General features: G+C 38.6%; 1 protein-coding gene across 2 annotated transcripts in view; it reads right to left on the reverse strand.

The window, feature by feature from the left end:
* KHDRBS2 (KH RNA binding domain containing, signal transduction associated 2) overlaps nucleotides 1-22,645 on the reverse strand; it is a 398,703-nt gene that overhangs the window by 177,047 nt on the left and 199,011 nt on the right. For both annotated transcript variants that reach the window (XM_075497293.1, XM_075497292.1), the window contains exon 4: nucleotides 6,764-6,910. In XM_075497293.1, coding sequence (XP_075353408.1) covers nucleotides 6,764-6,910 — 147 coding nt within the window. The remainder of the gene's footprint in view (nucleotides 1-6,763; nucleotides 6,911-22,645) is intronic.

The following is a 22,645-nucleotide window of genomic DNA, read 5'->3' on the forward strand; positions in this document are numbered from 1 at the left end:
ATAACTCTTATCTCCTTGCTTCCAGTCTTATGTTTATAACCCCAATATTGTCCTTTTCCTTCCTCATATTGATGGCTGAAAAAAAAAATAGACTAGTATATACGATGGAAACACATAACATCTTGCACATCGTTTTTCTTTTTCATCATCATGAATTTCATTCTTTGCATGAAAAACAATTATTTTAGATACACTTTTCATGCCTACTTTTATATAGAACCACATGGAATTTTATTTTCAGACCCTGAAGTTGCATCCTCTTCACTGGGTCAAATACTCAATCTTTACTGCCATTGATGAGACTGGCCAAATTCGTGCTCACACACATGGCTCTTAAATGAAATGCCAGATGTGTAGGAGGGTCTGGTGGTCCCTGTGAGGTGAAGGGGTTTGTACAGCCTAATGTGCAATACCATAGCCAACTTCTTGCTACATATTACAGGCCTGCTGTTAAGAAACCAGGAGCAATACTGTAGGATTCAAATTTCTCTGCATGAATTTTATCACCTACACCCAAATCATTGCTTCTGATCTGTCACTGGTGAAAAAGCTACAGCCTAGCAAGAGGAAGCAGCAAGACAAGCCTATAAAATCGCTGATGAATACAGACTCACAAAGCAAGTTGTAAATATTTCTTTAAACTACAGCCACAGCTCAATAGTATGCTCAGATTAATCGTCAGTGTAAAATCCGCAATCAGGTTAATGTCTCCGGTTAATTTGAAAAGCAAAACAAAGGGATGGCACTGGGAATAAGGCTGTGCCTTTTCTATTGATTCCTTTGTGTGTCAGAGAGAGATCACCAAGGGATTGCTTTCACAGACTAAATATGTCTCTGGCATACCTAAAAAGGTCTTAATCCACTCAGAGCAGGAGCATCAATGTGGGGCTGTGAAGTAGCTATACCACCTCGAAGCAGCTGGGGAGCTAAGCCTAGGCAAAAGATACTTGTTAGTCTGGCATGCCAACAGGCAACTTACTCGTCATCACACAAATCTGAAGACATTTGAGGAATTACATGCTGTGTTGCCATTCATTCAGCTTCATAGCAGAAAGAACCAGTAGTCTACATTGTATATCAGTAAGAACATTAAAATTCAGTCAGTTGAGAAATATTGGAGTTCAATTTTCAGATAAAAAGGCTCCAACCCCAAACTTTCACTTTGAGGGATAGCTTTAGGGTTATTTTCATCAAACTTAAAATGAGTGATTTAAACTACGCAAGTGCTGCTGCTCGATCGGCCAATATCATGGTTAAGAAAAATGCCACAGTCTGTAAAAAGTGAAGAACCACTGTCCACAAGTCATGATAACTCTCGAGTACACTTGTGTTTGAATATATTTATCATAATTTGATTTGATAAGTAACATTTACGAAAAAAAGCTGTGAAGAGGTATGACATTTTAGGCCTTGACAGAATCTCTGAATTTTTTTTTTCCTTGATTATCAAAACTTGTATATGAAATTGCCCGAGATGTTGCACACTGGGAAAAACAGAACCCAACACAACTGAAACAGCTGCTCAGATAATTTCCTTATCACAGTTCTTAAATAATTACTGTAGGAATTATTACTGCAAGTACCGTTGCAGAATGTGCAAGTATAAATTATTTACTTTGACAGGTATAAAAGATGTCTAGTCTTAGAAACAGAGCTGCACCGCTGCTCACCATCATAGTCAGGGAAATATTTCCCCTGTTGAGATATCTTTGAAAGAGGACAAAAAGACTGAAAAAAAACCCAATAATATAGCTTATTTAGAAACAAAAGTAAGATTACAAAACCATGGAGTGTGAAATGGTATGTAAATAGAGATTTCATATTATACGGTAGCACAGAAGAAATTCAGATGACTAATAAAAACCGTGCAAAATAAATGTCATATACCTACATATACTTGTTATAAAACAGCCAAAACTTTGTTTTGACAAAAAATTGTTACTGTGTGCTGTATATACTACAACATAGCCAGCACAACATGACATAACAGTTCATTAATAACTTTGGTCTGTAGTATATATGACTTACTATAAATACAGCAAACATATCTCTGAAGTACAATTTCTTTTGAAACATTAGCTAGAGGAAGACCTTCAAGGGATTAAACTCTGAGATTATTTAATTGTTCCCACTGAAACAAACCGGTATCAAAGTTTGTTTTCCGTTCCTCCCAAATCTCAATTTTTTCATACCAACTTCTGGTATGAATAACTTCCAGTATGGAATTAGTAACTTTTTTTTTCACTGAAAGGCTCTTTTTCCTAAATAATTTTTCATCTTTAGTTAGGAAGACTGAAGAACTGATGCTGGAAGCTGGATCAGTGAGAACGCTTATTCCTCTTAAATTATTAGTAAGAAAATTATTTCAATCAATGGTATGAAGCAAGGTGAGATAAAAGGATTGAAGTTAACTATTCAATAAGAGATTCAGGCATCCTCAAGAAAGCGTGGGAGACCTTGTAGCTTGAATTCACCGCAACAACATAAAAACCTGCACTCACCTGCTCCCTCATCACACTAATTCCTAATAAAGGAATCTGATCTGATCTGATCTGATTAACACCTTCAGAAAATACTGAGGTACACAGTCGGCTCATCATGAGCGATCACCCATCAACTGGACTGCATTAAATGACCATGTGTTTGAGTGTTGCCAATATGCCTCAATTTAAAGCAGATACAAGTGGCTAGGAAAATGTATGCAAATAATTTGAATAGTAGCTCTTAAAGTGCTAATTGGTTCCATATCTGATCATCTGACCGCACAGTTATAAGCAATCTTTTTAAAGCAGTTGTGTCACCGCAGCTGCAACCTGCCCTCTACATAATAGCTCCCTATTGCAGAGCACTCACACATAAAATGAGTGATCAGTATCTGCTTCCCTCCTCGTCCCAAGGGATGCTAACCATGTCAAATAAAAATGCTCTGCTTAAAGGGATAAAAATGGTTATCAGAAAAAGATTTTGTATGTGTTAGGAAGCACAGAACTCCTAAAGATGGTATAGTCCCTTACTACATGGAAATAATAGCTTGTTCAGAAAATATATTTGTACGTTCCAATGTACATCAGAATGATATAGTCATATCTGATAAGAATGATGTAGCATTTCATTGCTCATTAATGGTGAAGAAAGTTTCACAGAATTTATACAGCTACGGACCTTTTAAAATCGGCAGAGCTTGAAAAGCTTCTAAGCTATTTCCCCCCCATATTGGCCATTTTAAACATCTCCCCTTCTAGTTCACTGACCCTGCATCCCATTCTGAGACACCGAGACATAATATCAGCCTTAGATTCCTCACCCAGACCTAGGTCCCCGGCAGTTTGGGGTCAGAAATAATTGGCGGTCAGATGCCTATGGATTTTATGGAATCTGTGTTGGCCACAGAGATGAATCTGCAAAACACATGTCCTCCTCCTAAGCATCCCTACTGTTTGTACTTTCCACATAGCTAATACCAGATAACTTACATTATGTTAACATCAGTTCCAAATTTGATCTTTACCCTAAAACCTCGACTTGGGGGAGCACATTTGGTTTTTATTTTTACTAGGTTGCCAAAAAAAAAAAGGAGCTGGCAGTTGTGTTTCAAAACTCCGAGGTATTAATCCTATTTACTTAATCATGGGTCTTCTGATCTGTCATATTTTGATTACATTCACATTTTCATATTGAATAAACATCAAAATAAAATGGAACGCAGTATCTAGCTAGCAACTGGATATAAGACCCCCCCCAAAAGCCAAAGTTTTGCATAAAATCCACAAAAGATCTGGCGAAGTCAGTTGCAAAATAAATCTTATCCACCAGTTAGCAACGCCCTGATGGCAGCTCCCACGCAGACCTCGAGCCATTTGCAAAATGGAAGCAGCAGATAGTAAATGAAGCAACTTGGCTTTAAAAGCGCATCAGTCGGCAAACAACCGAAGGCTGCAGACATTGTGGGTTCAATCATTCACTGAAATGCCTGTTGGATCCCAGTGCGCTGCCTGAGGCTGAGCTGCCTGCGGCTTTGAAACGTGTTAACATGTGGAACAGCCAGTGTAAATAGCAGTACCTACTTTCTACCTCTGACTCGGAAGTGAAATCTTCACTAGTAAAAATTTTGATACTATTCTTGGGCAAGGTCGAAGGTGAAAATTAAGTAATTACATTTAAATCAAAAGTGCTTGTTCGTTAAAACTTTGCTTCAGTTAGTAAATAGTCAAATTTTTTTTCCTCAGTCCTATTCTACATTTTTCTCTTTTTCTATTATTACGTTTTCTAGGCATTTATTATAACATTCAGTCTCATTAAAACTTATGGGTAAAGTATAAAAACATTCTTCCATCTTACTGACACAATCAGTGTAATTTCTGAGGGAAATATTTCACTTAAACTTCACAAAATTCATAAGCAATGTGAAAACTCATTTGAATAGTTTATTATATCCTTGATTTGGCATAAATAAAACTGTTAGATTCTACTCCTTCCCTCCCTGTCATGCAATTCTAGTATTCACTGCTGCAATAAATTAGGTCTTATAAACAACAAAGCATCATAAAACAAATTCAAGAGATGCTGTAAATAGGGAACAAAAAGGAAATTATCTAGCACAAGCTTTTTGAGTGTAAACCCCTTGACACGTGTTGTAACCAGCCAGTTAATAATTGCTCTGTAAATTGTAAATCTGAAAAGAAGCAGAGGGGATAAAACTAACAAACAAGTCATAAAGTACAATTGTTACTTGTTTGGAGTAATTATTGCCACTGCCAACCAAGTTCAAAATCTTGTAACAAAGAACCTGTTTTTATATTTTCTCCAGTGTAGCTATTACACTTAGACTGGAAAATACATATAATCCTTATCAATAAATAATGTGTCTCACAAAATATATGCTTGCACAGATGCTGAATATTTACAACAGCAACATGCCACAAATTTTAACACCACTCTTTTCACACACTGCTCTCTCTCCCTTATTCACCCAGAACAGATTTTCTCAGGCTGGACAGAATACGTAATGGATGTTAAAAATCCGGGGGGCACAGGAGCAGGTACCATCATCACTGTGTCATGCTATAATGCAGGAGCTCTCTTCCAGAATGAAGAGGACATAGAAAGATAACTTTAAACAGGAGCCTCTTACAGAAACAAATTAAAGTTTGGCAAAGTCACAAACAACTGAAAATAGGGTTATCCAAAGGACAGAGACTGTCAATCTTTGTAATCGGCCCTGTTACCATTTTTAGCTATAACACTGCAGACTTCTCAGGGACGTGTTACTTAACTATAAATTTTCTTTCAGTGTTATGGCTTGGCAGATCTTCACCATTAACTTGCAGCCAAAATGTCATTCCGCATTACGCTGCCAGCATTACGACACTGACCTAATTTGTCCCTCGTATGGTATGTTTAACACAGAGTCAGAAATAATGAAAAAAATGCTTTCTTGTCTTACAGTTATTTGCCAGAATTTGAATTAGTATGTTATTACCAGTGTTCCCAAATTGGAAGCATAGTAAGGGGATGGAAAGGGAGAATCAGAAAGATAGAGTCAACTTGTTTAAAATGTAGCTCATTTATGGGCACTCACTTGGTGCCCATAAACTTTGTTATTTAAAACAAATACCCAGCTGTTTATCTTAACAATTTTGTTACTTATTTTGTATTCTTAAAAAAAATGTTTAGCTGCTCTAAAAAATCTGAACATTTTAAATACTGTACTTAAATATTGTACTTATAATGTATTCTCCTTTTCCCCCACCAAGAAGGCCCCACCAAATAAAACATTTAAGTTCTGCCATGCAAATACACGTATGCCTCACCTGAACATCTCTTATCTTGGCTTCATATTACTCATAATAACAAGGTATTCATTGAATCCTTCTGTTATTATTGAGAGATATGAACAGTTATTGCACTTTATTTTTTATCACAAATAGAAACAAGCTCCCATTATATTTTTGTTAAGGAATGCAAGTTCTGAATATTTTTAGAGTGTTAAATAGTCTCAGGATAGACCTCAGATGATAACTCATGTAATTCTAGTACTACACAAAGCAACCTTTACTTAGTATTTAGTATGCATATGCTTAAATTCTAGGACAAATTTTAAGTATGAAAATATCATGGAATACTGTATAAATGTGGAGAAAATAAATTTCAGAGAGTTTGACGGAAAATCAATAGACTAAAAGGTAAATATTTCAGAAAGTGATATATTCAGTATAAATCAAACTGAAAAGGTTTCCCGCTTTAGAATATGCTTCTGTGCTCTCCTAGCTGATGGAGGGTTGCTAAACTGCGGTCTGAGTCATGACAAGCTGTCTGAACACAAATGTCTGAGGAATGTTTTGCTCATGCTGTTTGCTCCACAAGAAATTCATTAACTTCATTAGCAAGGTATTTAGATAAATCATTACATATACAAAAATGTTTTTACAGACTTAAATATTCAAAAAATCTTGAAAGTGTACTCACATACTAATGACTAATGTCTGCAAACAGAAAAAAAGTAATACACCCTTCCCTCCAAAAACCAAGAAAGGAAAGCAAAAAACAATGACAAATGGAAATAATAAAACATCTAGAAAATATATCAGGGGATCAACTGTGACAATTAATGGCCTGTTTGGCATCTCCCTGAGACAAAAGAATGAAAGATGAATGTTCAACAGAACGTTTTTTTTTCCCCTTGAGCTAAAGGTGCTTAAAGAAAGCACAAATTCAATGTAGCAAAACCATAACCAGTCACAGAAGAATGCTATAAGCAACTTACAGGAACGAGGAATTTTTTTATTTCTTCCAAGGCATGACTCATACGAGAATACGCCTCCCCAGGTGGAGCAAACACTTCAATTAATACGTGAAGCTCATCACTCAGGTGCGCATATTTGGCTTCTCCACTTTTCCTTAGTTCTTCCTCCTATGAAAAAAGGGTGGGGTTTTTTTTTTAGAATGGGAATCTATTAATTTTGCATTGATTTACCATTTACAGACAACATGACAAAAGGACATAATATAAGCAGACTTCTAAACCCTTTGAGAAATAAAAGTCTAGTACAAGCCACTTAAAGATTTAAAAATCAATTGTCAGTGTTTGAATGATAAAACCAGCATAGTTATCATCTATAGCAGATTTTAATCAGCACAGTGAAAAAATACTAAATACTCCAGAAGTGAATACTGAAATATTAAATCCATAACGCAAAAGCTGCATTAATCTGTCTGAATCTTAGCTGTTCACAAAAAAAAAAAAAAAAAGATACATTTAACCATTTTGGAGCACTTTAACAAATGCTATTGTTTAGTCTTTAAGTTATTTAATGAATATCTGCAGGCTGTACATTTTAGTATCGCTAAAGGAAAGTATGCCCTAGTACTTCTAATTGAGACATGAGGTCTGAGTTTCAGTCCCAATTCTGATATATGGTAGCCATGCAATTAGCATACACTGGTTAAGATGGTGATTCTCCTCACCTAGATTTATCTTGACAATCCTTGGGTCCCAGTTTTCCAGCTATAAAATAAGCCTAATAATCCTACTTTATGTTAGAGTAATGTTCTGAAACATCAATCCACTTTCTTAGACAAGGCTTTGATATAGTGAATGTAAATTGTAATACACATTCATACTAGTTACCTCTGCACAAAAAGCAAAGATATAAAATAGTGATCATGTTAATGGCATTGGCTATGATAACATAATGAAAAATTTATGTCATTACTACACAAGATAGCAATAAGTAATGCTGAAGAAATGATGAGTTGAAAACTCAGTCTTCAAAAATATTTTGAGAAATGTAGTTTTGAAGAAAATATGTATGTATATCCGCATTTTATAGATGGAAAACATAATCACAGAAAAAGTAAACAAATTTGCTTAAAATTGGCTAAGAAGTTATAGCTTTTTAGTATATACTAAAATAATACTTTATGAACACTTAGATATCTAAGATATAAAAATTGTAGCAATAGATTAAAATTCTTATTTACTTACTTTATTTAATTCTGCATTAACTTCACTTATTTTAGCCTTGCCTAATTTACACCATTGCTTGACACCAAAAATATTTGCACGATGCTATGCTTCAAACAATACGCATACAGTTCTCTTTATCTACAGTAGACGATCCAGCCCCAACGACTTTCTGATTTTTCACAGAATACACAATGGTTACATCCTTTAGCTTCAGAGCCCTAGATCTGAATCCAAGATAAGTCAAGGTCTTGCAGATGACAATAAAATCATAACGCAATAAATGTGATCCATGATTTTATTTTAAAAAGTTGAAAATTGACATAATTGTTTTCAACTACAAACTAAAAATTAAGATAAGCAGCACAGATGGTAGAATATTTTTATCTTTACAGTTAACGTATCTTTGGCATTTTAGCTTATCACAAAAATCTCATTGAAACGTCCGTAAGAACCAGAGCATAATATAACAGTCTATCATGAGATGTTACAGTACTTTTCAGTTTTGTGGAAAAAAACATTTGATTGCAGCTTCTGGAATAATTTGACATGAAGTATTTCAACAGAATGAAGTTTTAATAGTTATAAAGCAACATCCTAGTAATTGCTGAAAGTTTCTTTCATACTGCTTTTTTAAGATTCTTAAAAAAAACACCAGAAAGCCCCAAAAGTTGTCTTTCAGAAGAAGACTGCCAAAAAACTTTGTAAAAAATATAAATTGGATCTTTTTTTCAAATGTAGAAAAAGTAAAAAATAATGTTTGGCTCATTATTTTGATGATGATTTTGCACAGCTAAGACATCAGTAACATGATTTTATAACACAGACCTATCTTACAGAAAGTTAGTTATATGCTTGCATGGTGGTAACAATGGTAGCGATGTTCCTCTTTTATTTTCTCAACAAACTCAGGAACTCTTAAAACACATCATTTTATAACCTTCCTCCTAGGCTCAGCACATGCTTTCTGTCACTAGTCAGCAGTCATTTCTACAGCTGTTAGAAACAGCAGGCTAGGGCCATGAGATCCTCAACATTTCTTTCTGAGGATGTCTAATGATGTTTTTTCTTGTGGAATGCATGGGGTTAAAGACTGAATTTTCACACAGTACCTCTTCCCACAACAGGGTACAAGGTCAGAAAAATGCTTCTTTTATTGCAAGTGTGTGTGTTGATAGAGGGAAACTTAAATCACTTCAGGAAAAAGTAAGAGTAGAGTGGAAGAGTAAGAATGGAAGAGTAAGAACTCATAGACCATGTGAGCACTGTACCAAGCTTTGCTTCCCAAAGCCAGTGAATGTGACTGAGTATTTTAGGACTGAATGTAGCCTTACATTTAATCATATGTCAGGTGTCAGGCATCTAACAAGCAAAACAACAGACATAACTCACCCTGTTGAGGAGACACTCGTCGATATGGAAGGTTACACTTACTGGCAGGTAATACAGCTTTCCAAGTGCAGTACGGATGAATGGGCTCTCCCAGGAGCACGTGAAGTTGGACAACCCCTTTGTAAGTCTTCATTAGCAAGCAGCACAGCCCAACTGCACAGCGCAATGCTCAGTGCTGCGGACCCGACATCCACACTACTTATATTTAGGATGACAGCACTACGCCTTCTCTAGCACTTCAGTGAGTTTTGCTTCCTGCTAGTTGTAGCCTGGTTGCACAAACTGAGTTCCCGATAGAAATCAGAAAGCCTTCCTGGAGCCCAGTTTTGGTTTAGTTTCATAGGAGAGGAGTCCAGTTCACACCCCGTGACCTCTGCTCACTGTAAGCAATGGCCCAGTCATTGGGAATGATCAGGAGGCTCTACTCTAAACTGCACTTCTGATTCAAACTAAAACACTAATGAATAAACCACACGTCCCATTGAAATGCTGTAGCATAAGAATTCTAAATGCTTACAGAATCACAGAATCATATAGGTTGGAAAAGACCTTTAAGATCATCGAGTCCAACCATAAACCTAACACTGCCAAAAACCACCACTACACCATGTCTCTAAGTACCTCATCCAAACGTCCTTTAAATACCTCCAGGGATGGCGACTCAACCACTTCCCTGGGCAGCCTGTTCCAATGCTTGATAACCCTCTCGGTGAAGAAAAATTTCCTAATATCCAGTCTAAACCTCCCCTGGCGCAACTTGAGGCCATTTCCTCTTGTCCTATCACTTGTTACCTGGGAGAAGAGACCGACCCCCACCTCTCTACAACCTCCTTTCAGGTAGTTATAGAGAGCAATGAGGTCTCCCCTCAGCCTCCTTTTCTCCAGGCTAAACAGTCCCAGCTCCCTCAGCCGCTCCTCATAAGACTTCTGCTCCAGACCCTTCACCAGCTTCGTTGCCCTTCTCTGTACGCGCTCCAGCACCTCAATATCCCTCTTGTAGTGGGGGGCCCAAAACTGAACACAGTATTCGAGGTGCGGCCTCACCAGTGCCGAGTACAGGGGCACAATCACTTCCCTAGTCCTGCTGGCCACGCTATTTTTGATACAAGCCAGGATGCCATTGGCCTTCTTGGCCGCCTGGGCACACTGCTGGCTCATATTCAGGCGGCTGTCAACCAACACCCCCAGGTCCTTCTCTGCCAGGCAGCTTTCCAGCCACTCTTCCCCAAGCCTGTAGCGTTGCATGGGGTTGCTGTGGCCCAAGTGCAGGACCTTGCACTTGGCCTTGTTAAACCTCATACAATTCACCCCAGCCCATCGATCCAGCCTGTCCAGGTCCCTCTGCAGAGCCTGCCTACCCTCCAGCAGATCAACACTCCCACACAACTTGGTGTCGTCTGCAAACTTACTGAGAGTGCACTCGATCCCTTCGTCCAGATCATTGATAAAGATGTTAAACAGAACTGGCCCCAACACCGAGCCCTGGGGAACACCGCTTGTGACCGGCCGCCAACCGGAGTAAACTCCATTCACCACCACTCTCTGGGCCCGGCCGTCCAGCCAGTTCTTTACCCAGCGAAGAGTACACCCGTCCAAGCCATGAGCAGCCAGTTTCTCCAGGAGAATGCCGTGGGAAACCGTGTCAAAGGCTTTACTGAAGTCTAGATAGACAACATCCACAGACTTCCCCTCATCCACTAGGCAGGTCACCTTGTCATAGAAGGAGATCAGGTTGGTCAAGCAGGACCTGCCTTTCCTGAACCCATGCTGGCTGGGCCTGATCCCCTGGTTATTCTCTACATGGCGTGTGATAGCACTCAGGATGATCTGCTCCATCAGCTTCCCCGGCACCGAGGTCAGGCTAACAGGCCTGTAGTTCCCCGGGTCCTCCTTCCGGCCCTTCTTGAAGATGGGTGTCACATTCGCTAATCTCCAGTCAGCAGGGACTTCCCCAGTTAGCCAGGACTGCTGGTAAATGATGGAAAGGGGCTTGGTGAGCACATCTGCCAGCTCCTTCAATAAACACCCCATGTAGTACTGGTAAGGACAGAGACAGATTATGAGACTTTCTAGCACCTGTTACATGAAGGCAAAATGAGTGAGATTATCATAAATCTATCTTATATGGTGTTATTTATAAGGTTATCTGGGTGCTGTTGACCTTGCAAGACTCTGCACCCCTAAAGGTCTCTAATGTTCCAGTCCAATTACCTGTGGGCTTCGGCTGTTTCTCATATAATTCTGCCTTAAACCACCTGTGAGGTACAGCTATTCCCCATGGTGCTGTCTGTAACTTTTGTCAGATTCTCATGGCTTTTTATATTCTACGATTTCCCCCGTCATGTGCAGCAGTTTTCTAGACCCTGTTCATCTTGCACAGCCTTGGCCAGGGTCTACCCAGCAGCCCAGTCGTTCGCCCACAGCCCCAGCATGGGAATTGTAACTGCTTTAGCCTACTCGTGTAGACATGAACCGAATCACAGTGAAAGACAATGTGCATTGAAAGCCTGATGGATTCACTGTAGAGAACTGCCCTGAAAACCATCAAAATGCAGTTAAGTCTTAAGCACTGGATCTTGGGAAAAAAAAACCAACAAACCCGGGACCTGATCAGTTCTGATTTATAAAATGAATGGAATAGATTCCCTGGGCTTCTGGACCAGTGACGGCAATCTCTCTTAGCACGGACCCTCAGGTTAATAATATGGGTCTTATTTACTGCATGGTGACCGTGTTTAACTCCACTGCAGGTTGAGCACAGCAGAGGAAACACACACCACCCTCCAGAGACAATTGCCCCCTCGTCCTGTTCCTCTTCCACTCCCTTCTGCATGCCAATTCCCTTCATCTCTCAAGACTGGCAGTACTATATTCCATACCCAAACCCAGCTCCCCTCACACTATGTGCTTCAGGCTTCCTTCATCCTCATCTGCTGCCTCACAGCATGTCTGTCACCCGGTGCTGAATTCCACCCGCCCTTAACCTGATGCATGGCTCCATAACCCACTCCCTCATAAAAGATAACAGATATTTTGAAACACCTGCTGTGTTTTATAATTTCCAGTTGACCAAAGCAGGGAAAATGAATTATAAAACTCTATAGCAGAAATTTGAGGAGTACCAACCTCTGCAAAAGTGAAGCGTGTGAGCGATAAGAACATAAAGGCCAAGACAAATGATGAATTATCTCTGGATGAGAAAGCAGCCTTACCATTTTAAAAGGATGTGTGCTGACAGAGAACTGATTTCTGGCTGCAACCCTGGCCAAAATGCTTAAATAAAACTACTGGAAGGAACTTGAAAGAACAAATGGAGTTTGCATAGCAAACAAAATTACACCATCCAGACTGATGAATAAAAAGTGTCCTCATAAAATTGAAATAACAGAATATATAAGAATAATAGAAAGGAAACCTGCACAGGAATTGTGTAGATCTCAGAGATAAATTTAATCAATACAATACAGAGAACTTCCTATAATGTAACAAATACAGCTATGAAAAGAAACAATGGGTACTTGAAGAACAATATGAGAATTGCGGTGGATTTCAAATCTTGCAAGAATTTGCAAATAAAAGCATAGCGCAGAGACTAGACAAAGATGATAATCACAGTGCTGTTGCTACAGAGGCATTATTCGTAAGATCAATGGACGATACTACAGAAGAAAATTAATGAGCATACAGTTTGACAAATGCAAACCTATTAATTTTTAATCTGGACACAAATGCAAAAATCAAGATGTTGTCTGCAACACTGGCTGTAGTAAAAGTAACAAGTTAGCTATATGGTAACAAGAAAATCAGAATAGATATAATTTCTTGGTGGTACCTGTTCTGGGGTTAAAAAGCTTTCAGGTCCTAGGTCCCATCAGTGGAGAAACAGAGAGCAAAAACAAAGAGGAACAATTTGAGAATGGATGAGGTGGAATGGGAAAGTTCTCAGCAGAGTACAGAGCGAAGCTAAAAGATCTTAGATATCCCTTGACTCTTGTTTTTAAACCAGTTATTCTCACTCCAGGAAGAATAATAAAGAAGGTGAAGATGGTGAGTACATGAGGAGAGCTCACACAGCAGAGCTAAGAGAGTGGGTGTACAACACCTGCAATCAGCCACAGAGACCCCATAATGAAATACAGGCATGTAGAAGGAACATTGCTTACAACAGAGAAAATTTTTCGAGATACAAGTGACAACAATTATTTTTCTATACTTGATGCATCATTAAAATTCTTGAAGTTACTTGGTGAAATGGAGCAGAGATTGTCTACATTCAGTACTGCCTTGGGCAAACAGGCCCTTCAATTCAAGGGTGCTTTATTTCCTGATGCTTTTCATAATGAAATACAACAACATCTTAATGGCAAAGAGGTACTAAGCTGTACCTAGATCATATTTTTGTTTAGATAGGTGAGAAGGAAAACAAAGAAATCAGTAGAAGAATGTGATGATAACACAACTGTTGAAGCACTATGGAAAGAGCCCGGACATCTGGGGTAAACATTAGATGAACAAAAAAATATAAATTCTGTGAAAGAAAATAAATGTTTAGGAGAATGGGTAACACATTAAGGTGGTATGTACCAAAACTGAGGCTACAACTGGTGGCCACTGTGACCAACAACTAGTGATCTATGTATAAATTACCTGCCAGAAAGCTGGTAGAGCAGAGATTGTTCACAAACCTACAAGTGTTCCTACACTTGTACAAATCTAAGCAAAAGCTAAACCAGCATAGGTAAGAATTACCTGGTCATTAGACAACTGCTGCTAGAACTAAACAAGCCAAAGATGTTCAATGAATATAACCAATAAATTGCAAGTTTGCAAAGCTAATGCAGGAAATTAAAGATCCTCAAGAAATGCACAATTACCATATCTAAAGATGCTTCCTAAGAAGATTATGTTAATCTTAAAACTTATGATCACAACTAGGGACCACTGCATTCAGGGTGCCTTCAGGTTCAGGAAGAAGACTTTGCCTTAATTAATGAGAGTACAAAATGTCATGTTTTTATTTATGAGAGGCTAACTACCAATTTGCTGCAACCTTTGAAGTCCCACCAAGCTGTTACACTCTTACTATGGGCAAGAACATACCTTATATGAAGGTTTTTTTTTTTTTTTCTTAATAAAGTTGTAAAAGTCTAATGAAAGAATTATTAGTAGTCTAGTTCCATACTAACACTTGCAGCTCAAATTACATGCAGGTAAAATGACATATACACAAACTTTCTAGTGTCTGACCCTTTTCCTGGTGTTATGCTCACCCTTCCACTGCCCTGGGGGGTCCTAAGGTTAATGGCTTCAGCTGGGGCGGGGGGCATTGCTGTGAGGTGGCAGCACCTTGAGTCCTTTGCTGGAAGACGTATAATACTGATGGTAATTTCTTCCTCCTCTCTCCAGGAAGCACTTGGGGTAATTTTTAGATTTGTGAACATATGACATAAATTGCTCTTTCTCCATCATTTTGCAACTCCATTGCCCATCCAAATTCACTATATATGATAAGTTTTACATATGCTGTGTACTTTTTCTTTGCTCTCTTTGTTAGTCATAAAGTGGTTTTACCCATCTCCTGGGGTCGCACTCCTTTAATGACCAGTAAATGACCTTGATGCCAAGTCCCTGCTTACAGCCCTGGGGCCTTCCTTATCAACCCGCACCTTTGCTTTCAAGGCCTCCACTTCCATCCCACTCCTCTACTCCCCTATGCTGCAGTTTTATTCTAGGGCCATAGCAGCACGCTCTACACAGAATAACAACTTATTATCGTTATCTATTAGTTACAAATATAGTACAAATATAGGCAAAAGCTAAAACAACATAGGTAAGAATCACTTGGCCATTAGACAACTGCTGCTAGAAGTAAGCGAGCTCAAAGGGAGCCGGGAGCAGACCAAGGCCAGCCCAGAGCAAGCCCGGCAGGTCCCAAGCCCTGTGCTGCTGCCTTAGCACAAAGCCTGCAGCCCACGACAAGTGGTGGCAACACCACATTTACTGAGATACAGGGCTACAAGTGTCAGTGGAAAGAAAACATAAATTACCTATTGCCTTTGCTGAACAGGTTTGAAAAATACCCCTGGGATACAGAGGTGTTTTTTTTTTCAGCTCCAAATGTCTAATTTTCAACCTAAACACACACCTGGATGAGGCCTGCTGCTTTCAATGCACTCCCTAGTTCAATCAGCAGATTTCAACGCTAGATTATACATGACTATCTCAGGGTTTAAAAACAATCATTTGGGCTCTGCCACAGCGTGAGCTGTGATTGCTAGAGCTACTGCTGAGGATGAGTCTCTGCACAAAGTGACCAACACTAATGAGCGCAGACCACGTTTCCAAACCTCACCATCACTTTAGGAAGGGCTCCTCACTATGTACAGGGTTTTGTTCAACTACACCAGGCTGCTGACAGTCAAGTGCCAAATCAACACATTCAAAAGGATAAATACAGTTATTTAGTGATTTAAAAAAATTAAGGCTAGAGAGATTTTATAATGGGTGATGACACTGCAAGAACTTTAAGAGCTTACTGTGTCAAAAATAAAGCAACGAGTCTGTGGCACAAGAGGAAAAGATCCTTTGAGCAAAGCAGACATAGCTTTGTTTACACTGGTTGGAAGAAAACATACTTTCTTTTCCTCTGCTATCATTCTTACTTTCTAGAAATCATTTTACTGGTTCTATTACAATCTTCTAGCTCTATTAATTTCATTGTGTTTGGAGCCAAGTTATCTTGGTTTTATAAATTTTAATCCCTTTTTTTAGACAGAGGAGGTGAACAGTCACCTTAAAGTGATACAAATGTTATAGACACTAGAAAGCTCTACTAATGTTTTAGGTAATTCAACAAGCTAGCTGATGACAAATTATCAGACATCTTGAAAAGAAGGTTAACTGTATTTATTCTAAGAATTCTATACGTTGACAATAATAGTAGGATATTTATTTATCTACAATTCTTATTATTCAGGAAACATTCATCTTGATATCTGTGAAGTATAAACAGTATTCTCAAAAGCTGTGTATAATCAAAAAGAATATTTGCCATTTAGAATATACAAACAGGAAAATTTAAATTAAGTATCTATATTCTCTTTTTTTTCTTCTCTGTCATTAAGATTATTATTATTATTATTATTATTATTATTATTATTAGTCCTATAAGAATACAGCTTTTTCTCCAAGCAATAAATAGACACAATATTTGTATCATAAGATTTGCAAAGGGCATTCTGTCTTTAAGTATAGGGACTTGTATGAAAAGAAATGTTTTGAGTTTCTCAAGGTTCTGAATTAATTCTTTTGCTATGCGCTATAGAACTGAAATATAAGTCAACTCCAGCTGTATAGTAGTCAAGTACTTTAAAGAGTTTGGTTTTGGTCACCTGAAGGAAATAGTAGAAAGAGTATTTCTACCATAGAGAAAATTCTGGAGGGAAAAATCCATGCCTAAGCTATTTTATGTATAAGCAGAATGAAAAACTTGTATTTCCAAAGAGTCAATCAGCAGAGGGCTAATGTGTGCACTTACCTTTGACTATGAAGGAAACTGAAGCTTCACTTTGGGAATTCATTTATCTGTATACTTAAACTCAATTTCATGATGAAAGCTCCAAGTACACACTTAAAGGTAACTACTTGCTTAACTACCCATTTGATGAAGGATGCTTCCCCAAATACCAGCCTAGAGAACAAATCCACTGATGCACATAGGCATTACTTCAGTGCCTAATTGCTTTGTAGGTGCCTATAGAGATTTCCAAGCCTTTCCCAATCTAACTGTGTAACGTACTCACTTAGCTTATAGCTGCAAAAGAACTTAAACACCCAGGATTTAGGCATGATTTTGACCCTAAACACCAGATTGTGGCCATCTAAATTTCTGTTCAGTTGCTTCCTATCCCTGAAATCTATAGACACCAGAGCTGTCCACAGCAATACCCTTCAGACACAGAAGCGTCTGACCAGCAGCACCGCATTAGAGTGAAGGTCTGATACTTATTTCAGGCTTAAGCTTCTTTGGGATTCATAAACTATCGAGGGACTAAATAAGATAGATGTTCTGAATACACTCCTACTGAATAAAAAAGCGGCACTGCTGCCCTTTTCCTTAATGAGGTAGCAGTTGCAGCGCTCATCAAGTTACGCATTACAAAAGTTATGAAATAGGTGTTCATTTTAGGGAAGTTGCTAGATGAATCCCACAAGAACCATTTGGGGACGTGTTCCGTTAAACTATTCATAAGTGATCCAGAAAATGAGCTGAACAGTAATAAAAATTCTCCAGTGATAAAAACCAGCTCTATCTGTGCACACTATGAAAGACTCTAGATAACATTATTTCAGGAGAAAGATCTTGGAGGCATTACATTCAGTTCTACAGAAAGAATTTGTTCAGTGTCCAATAGCAATTAAAAGGACATCCTCTATTAGGTGTTTTTAAGAAAGGAAAAGAAATGAAACACCAAACAGGATTATGCCACTGCAAACCTTGTACTATTCCTCCACCTTCAATACTGAAGACCATTCTGGTGCCCCAATTGAAAGCAGTGTTAGAACCAAAAATGATCAAGATGAAAAGAATGATTATGAGTACGGAAATATTTCCATATGAGAAGCTGAACATGAAACTCTTGGCAATCTTGACGTTCCTGCAATTCAGGATGTCCTTAAACAACTAATCTTGGAAGACTTCTCAACTTTCACTAGTTCTTATGTTCTTAACCAAGCTTTCAGTCCTGCAACTTACAGGAGCTGCAGACTGAGCCCATTCTTACGAAATTACTCTGTCTCATTTGGAAACGTGAACGCATCTAGTGGGGCTTGACGTGTTATATACATACAGAATAAAACAACATGCAAATCAAATATGTTTTTGTCCTATGATATTTGTAAATGCTTGCTGACGTGTTCGGTGTATCTTTTTTATTAAACAACACTTATAACATAGATATGTACACTTAAGGCAGTTATGTGTCAAATATGGAACTCACTTCTAATAATGTTTCTCCCTAGGCTGCACATTTTGTTTAAAAGATCCTGTTACTAATTAGTATTCAAATGAGCTCAATGTAGTATTACAAGTGCTTCATCTAGAAAGCAAGACAACACTTCAGCCACTCTGATTGCTCATTATAAACAGAGCTGAGAGAATGCAGAGGAGACAGATTTACAGCCACTTTCAGATGCAAATTCAGAAATGACGACTGCTGCAATACACGCAGAGAACCGACCGCTGCCTTCAGCTCCTGGGGTGGCAGCCTCCTCAGACCCTCCCACGCAGCGGGACTTTTTGAAGGATAATGTTGTTGCGTCTCTGACCAACACTTTAAAGTTCAACTGGGAAGCCCGTGCAAGTGCAAGGTTTAAAAGCTAGAAGTGATCATCCCATTTAACTCCTCATTGCTTTTTCTAGCGAGTCTCCACCATTGAGCAGGTTTCCCTGTTAATGCTTTGTGCTTTGTACCCTGAAACACAACAGTACCGTGCTGCAGGAAAGGTCCTTCCCTAAACACTTGGGATAAGGGAAGGGATTTCTCCCTGATGGACGTATTGGACTAGGCAAGGGAGCAGGATAGTTTGGCTTCAGCAGTTTAAAGACCTGGCTGATAAGCTGTGTAATAAAGTTCATTTTCTTGCAACTGGGTTGATTGCCAATAATTACTTCCTAAAGGCTGTCCCTTGATTAACCACAACATTGCAAATGAAAGCAGCAAATGGATTTGAGGATCCTACCACCAAATATAGAAAGAGACAAATGTTTTCTATATCCCCTTGATTCTCATGCAGTGATGCGGAAGCCACATCGGTGGAGCGAAGCCACCTTGGCGGAGGCAAACTGAACTCTGGGGAATGAAAGAGGAAAAGGAAGTTCATAAATAATTGGCAAACACTGTAGCTCTAATGGCATTTACACAGACTAAAAGGTTTCAATATCTGAAATCACTTAAAAACGCACTATCTTTTCAAAAAGTATTTCAAATAACAGATAAATCAAATACCTGAGAATCCAACCAGTGCGTCAAGTTGTTTTTCACAAACATATCCTTTTTCTGAGCTAGAATTTTAATGTCTCGCAAATAAGACATTTCCTCTCACATGTGACAGTCACACATGACTTTTGCAGGTTTCACTTGCTTTTTCTTTCCTTGTAGGATTAGGTTTTGCATAATGACAAAGAACACAAACATGCATTTCAATGGCAAAATTAGTTTTTCCTCTATCCAGAAAATCTAACTACTCACATCACATTCATTTAGACAAACAAATTTTACTGAGAGTGGACGATTTCTTGGACGATTTCTCACAAAAAGCGTCAAAAATAGTTAACAGATGAGTATGTTATAGTAACATTATATATATCATGATTTTATGTCTGACAGATTTACTGAACGCAAATAAAATTGCTTGCAAATAGATTCTCGGTCATCTCAGCTATGATGGTGATTTGCTCTGCAAAGATGGAAGAACACATTTTCTAATCTTCTCATAATGGAAAACTGTAAGGATATTAGTCCAATATAAGCTGCAAATGAGTCTGACTAAAAACCCTGAATTTTTTAATGAGTAGTGATTATAGCAATTCTAATAGCAATTTACGAGGCTCATTTTCATGAAATGTGCACAGTACTCGGACCATGGACAATTCAGGTAACATCCAGCTCCTTGGCTGTGCAGCCTAGACCTGACCTGAACTCTGAACCATAAGAGAGTGACTTAAGTAGCTACCACTCCTAAAACAAAAGCAAAGGAAGTCAAAATGAGTTCTGAAAAGTTTGTTTATATTAAGATAACTTCGCTGGGGGACAGGGGGGATGATGGGGCAGCTTGGTCTGTGACTCCAACAGAAACTCCAGTGTTCCTCACTGCAAATTTTTACAATAAATTATTTATCCAAGAAGAACAAAGATGTATCCTCACTGGAAGGCACACTGACCCCTTTTGCAAGGTACACAAAATCCTAGTATCACAGAGAAAGTAGCATGGATGATGGCAAGGGCTTTCCTCTGGGAAATCTAATGTTCAAAATTTCATGTTGTACTGCCCCAAAGGAAACATCAGGTGTGCATTCACCTCAGAGGAGCTTACCCCTGGCTGAAGGGGTCACTGGTACTAAACTGGCCTGGCCAAGATGTCAGTGACTAAGTGCAGACAGGGCATTTCCTCCAAAAACTCACAGCGTGCTGTTCCTGCTCCCCTCCCTAGAACTTTCCATCTCCCACGAGTGCTCTTACAGGGTCCAAACCAGAACGGACTATCACAAACACACCAAACATAAAATTGCAACAGTAAAATAATTTAAAAGTTCAGTTTAAAGCAGATCACTGTACTCCAGAAAAGGTTAAGTACCAACAATCTTCAAAGAGTCAGCTAATTTTACTGCACTAAAAATTAATATTCATTTTGCACTTAAGTTTTATCACCCAGATCATCCTTGGCAATTTAAAGCACTCCTCCAACCCCCTTTATGCTCTCAGATTTATGCAGGAAGACATAACCTTGTGCACAGGCTTTGAGTGTTGCACAATTTTCATTACACAGTAGCCATAGCTCAGATAATCACAAAATATGCAGATTACATACATCAATTATAGTCAATTCTGTTTAATGTCACCATCAGTTTACCACAAAATTTCCTTCTATTAAAAGCTTTTTCCCAGGAAACATTGTAACCTGCCTCTGGCTGAAAATGAAGCATTGCATTTGTTTTCCAGTTCTTTAGTGCTTTAGCACCTGTGGCCTCCCTTGTTGCTCATTTTCAATACCAGTACAAATGAACGTAAAATAAAATTGAACAGCAGCCCTGTTTATGGCAGACTTTCTCCATAGCTTTGAGACAAAAGATGAGGGTATTTTTATTGTTGTATGAGCATCCTCAAATGTTCTGACTGATATTAAATGCTGAAAAAAAGACATTTCCTTTCTTCCCTTCCCTCCTAAATTGAAAAGAGGATAAAATAAAAAATAAATCCTAAATCAGGAATATGTGCACCACAGAAACTCAGCAGAGCTTTGGCTCCTAACAGACTTAACTCCTTGTGCTAAATTTTCCATCTGAATGTTTTTTTTTTTCCTTGAAAGTGTGCAAAGAACAAACAACTCAAGTTCTTTGAGGACATAATCACACTCCTCAGGCTGTGTTCAACCGCAAGTCTTTGCTGATGTGCTGGATCTGAGACAAAGGACCCAGTTTGAAAAGACAGTTACAGGACAGCGGAACAATTATTTGAGTTCCTCAAGCAGGATTCATTCACCTTGACTTAGATGTCCAGAAGCTAGATATTTAAGCCTAAACTACTCATGTGGAGCTCTCAATGGAAAGAAACAGGCACTTTCACAGGGTGAGTCATCTCAAGCTGAGGCTGGTGTTCAAGATGATTTGTGAGTTTACGTGAATAAATCCGTTTAAGGATCTGAATATCTTTTTGGATGTGAACAAACCATGTTAATAAAGAAGAAATCAAAGTACAATTGGCAATTCTAAAAATGTAAAAAAACAGGCCTAGCATCAGTCGGGTTCTTCTATAAAAATTATTGGCATGAGTGAAAAAAAATAAGTACTAGAGCCACGTTAGACAAATTTAAAGACAGCTGGCATCACTTTTGAAACTGTCTGAAGGATTACAGACATCATTTTAACTGTTCCGGAAAAAGGTAACAGAACCAGCATGAATCTGAAACATTGTATACATCAATTTTCTCCTTTAAACACATATTTAAGCCTTAACTGTTTTTACTGGGCAAGCTGGATGAAAATTGCACTATTTTACAAGTGACCTAGATGTTACACTGCTGGTGCCACGGGGAGCAAACGAGGTGGAAACCTAAGCAATCAGGCAAGCTCTGGTTGAGATGTTACTATTACCAGCTTCAAACAGATTTTCTCTGCTGCGTGGTATAATTTTTATTTCACTCGGAAACAGTGATTGCAAAAGCAACACTGGGCAACAAATCCTGGTATGATTTAAGAGGGACGATATATCTAATTATGAGAAACTCCATTTGTTTTATTTTCATTTTATGTAAGTTACAGAGGGTTTTGACAATGATGGATTTTCCCAGCAGAAAAGCCGCACAGTGTTCAGGCTTTCACCTTTCTCCCGGGACCTGTGGGAATGCTGCTGCGCAACAACAGCTGGTTAATTAAACCTCTCTCAGCTGTGGTTTACCAGTTATATACTTTCACCACCAGTAAATCTGTCACGCAAGGACAGGTTCTGCCCCTCTGCAGCCTGAACAACGGCACAGTGGCCATCACTTTGTATTACGGCAAAGACCTGAGAC

The sequence above is a fragment of the Mycteria americana genome, chromosome 3 (assembly GCF_035582795.1).
Source record: "Mycteria americana isolate JAX WOST 10 ecotype Jacksonville Zoo and Gardens chromosome 3, USCA_MyAme_1.0, whole genome shotgun sequence".
NCBI classification, from domain to species: domain Eukaryota; kingdom Metazoa; phylum Chordata; class Aves; order Ciconiiformes; family Ciconiidae; genus Mycteria; species Mycteria americana.